Raw genomic sequence first — 1,894 nt, 5'->3', positions numbered from 1 at the left:
GCATTGTTGATTTGTTATTGAAACAGTGGACAATTGATCTCCTTCCTTAACAGAAGGGATGGAGGTGAGGCTTGGTGATTCAGCTAGTTTTTTTGACACATGTTGTCCTGGAAATTTGAGTGGGAGATGGGTGAGAGGGGTTTGGAAAGCAGTGGAGTTGTTGCAGCCATGGATGAATATGACGAGCTAGAGATGTAGGGAAATGATGAATGAATGTGAATATAAAGGAGCAAGAAAGGGTGATTTAATTTTTTTCACAAGGATCAGATTTATGCTCTTGGATAAAAATAAAAGATAAAAATAAAAAATAAAAATAAAGGATCACTTTGATATCTTGTCGGATCAAGTTGCTTGGGGAAAATATTATTTTTTCAACAAAGTTGGTTGTATATGTGGAGAGATCTAGGGAAATAAGTGCATGTGGAAAATATTATTGTTTTCTCAAAGTTGCTTTGAGAATAGACCATACACTTACACCCCATGTCTCAGAGCATTAAAACGTTTTAGATGAGTTCTCATTGTGTTAATCATGCTTGGAGGGTAAAATTATTGATTGAGATTTTTTATTTTTTATTTTTATGTAAAAGGGTATGGGTTAATAATGTGATTGAGTTAGTACATACATATGTATGTGGCCTTATAATTTTCTTAGTACGAGTAGATTACGTAGGATTGTATAACTGTAATTATTCACTATTTACGATAAGCATATTTAGATTTGGATAGCAGTTTTGTGGTATATATATATAATAAATTCACCAAAACAACTTGGTTTTGGTTTTTAATATCAAAATGACATTTTGCATTTGTTATAGGGTTTAGTATTTTTTTTCTTTTCTCATATCTCACGTACTCACACCCACGTTGTGATGCTAGGGCTTAAAAAACATTAAAATGTGCCCAAAACACCAAAAATCAGCTAAAATTATTTTCAAAATGATTTAAAGTATGATCTAATAGACATCTAAAGAAGACTCAAAAAACTAAAATAAGACCCGAAATCCCATTACATGATAAGCGGTTAGCGGAAAATAACTGCACTATGCATGTATAGCCCTAGGACTATGAGTATTTCATCACGAATAATTACTCTAAATACGGTTATGTATAGTATACCTAATGTGTTGGAATGTTGAAATCTTTGAAAAGTTCAAAAAGTTTTGGGCCGAAGGTGAAAAGCGATTAGGTAAATACCTACAAGCTGATTTCTCCCTTTATTTAAAATCATAAAAGGTGCAATCCAAGTAAAAAGAAAAGAACATACAAGAAATACATCTAGCTAGCTATATATATAACTAGCTAGAAATTTTTTTTTTTTGTTCTTTTCCAAAATTCAAGCAAATTAGGATATAGCATAAATCAGCTGCCCGATGGAAGCCTTTTACATAACATCATTGGAAATCCGTATGCGATCCAAGCTGGCTTTACCATAAAGCTTGTTGCTTTGGTGAAGTCCCAAGTAATCTTTATATTTGATCTCAATGTATTTTGGTTGGCTGCTTTCCTTCTTCACCAACTCTGGTGATGGGCCGATAACGGTGTCGAGTGGTGGCCCATTCACAATGTCCAGAGAAATCCTTGTAGCTTTCTTGTTAACTACTTCTCGATGTACATTGCTCTTGCACTTCCCATTACTCACAACCTAATTCAACACAAATCAATTTTGTAATAATAATTATGAATTAAAAACGAGATATTAAAAAAACAATTGAATATATATATTCAAATTTAATTAATAATTAAATTTATGATCATCACCTCAAGTTGATCGGAAGTGTTGACTAGAAGAGAGTTGGGCAGGGCATGCACGTTGACTCACTTGCCATTGCGTTTTAATTGGAGGCCACCGATTCCATTCTGTGTGACGAGAGTCAAGAGGCCGTGATCTGAGTGA

At 33.6% G+C, this 1,894-nt stretch overlaps 1 protein-coding gene across 1 annotated transcript in view; it reads right to left on the bottom strand.

Annotated features, from left to right (window-relative positions):
- Window positions 1-1,381: 1,381 nt before the first annotated feature.
- Window positions 1,382-1,894, bottom strand: part of LOC132178007 (2-oxoglutarate-dependent dioxygenase 19-like) — an 821-nt gene continuing 308 nt past the window's right edge. Inside the window, exon 2 of the mRNA XM_059590478.1 lies at window positions 1,382-1,642. Within this exon, the coding sequence (XP_059446461.1) occupies window positions 1,382-1,642 (261 nt within the window). The remainder of the gene's footprint in view (window positions 1,643-1,894) is intronic.

This window comes from Corylus avellana, chromosome ca4 (genome assembly GCF_901000735.1).
Source record: "Corylus avellana chromosome ca4, CavTom2PMs-1.0".
In the NCBI taxonomy this organism is placed as follows: Eukaryota; Viridiplantae; Streptophyta; class Magnoliopsida; order Fagales; family Betulaceae; genus Corylus; species Corylus avellana.
The sequence above is the reverse complement of the archived record's forward strand: the minus strand, read 5'-3'. Positions and strand labels throughout refer to the sequence as shown.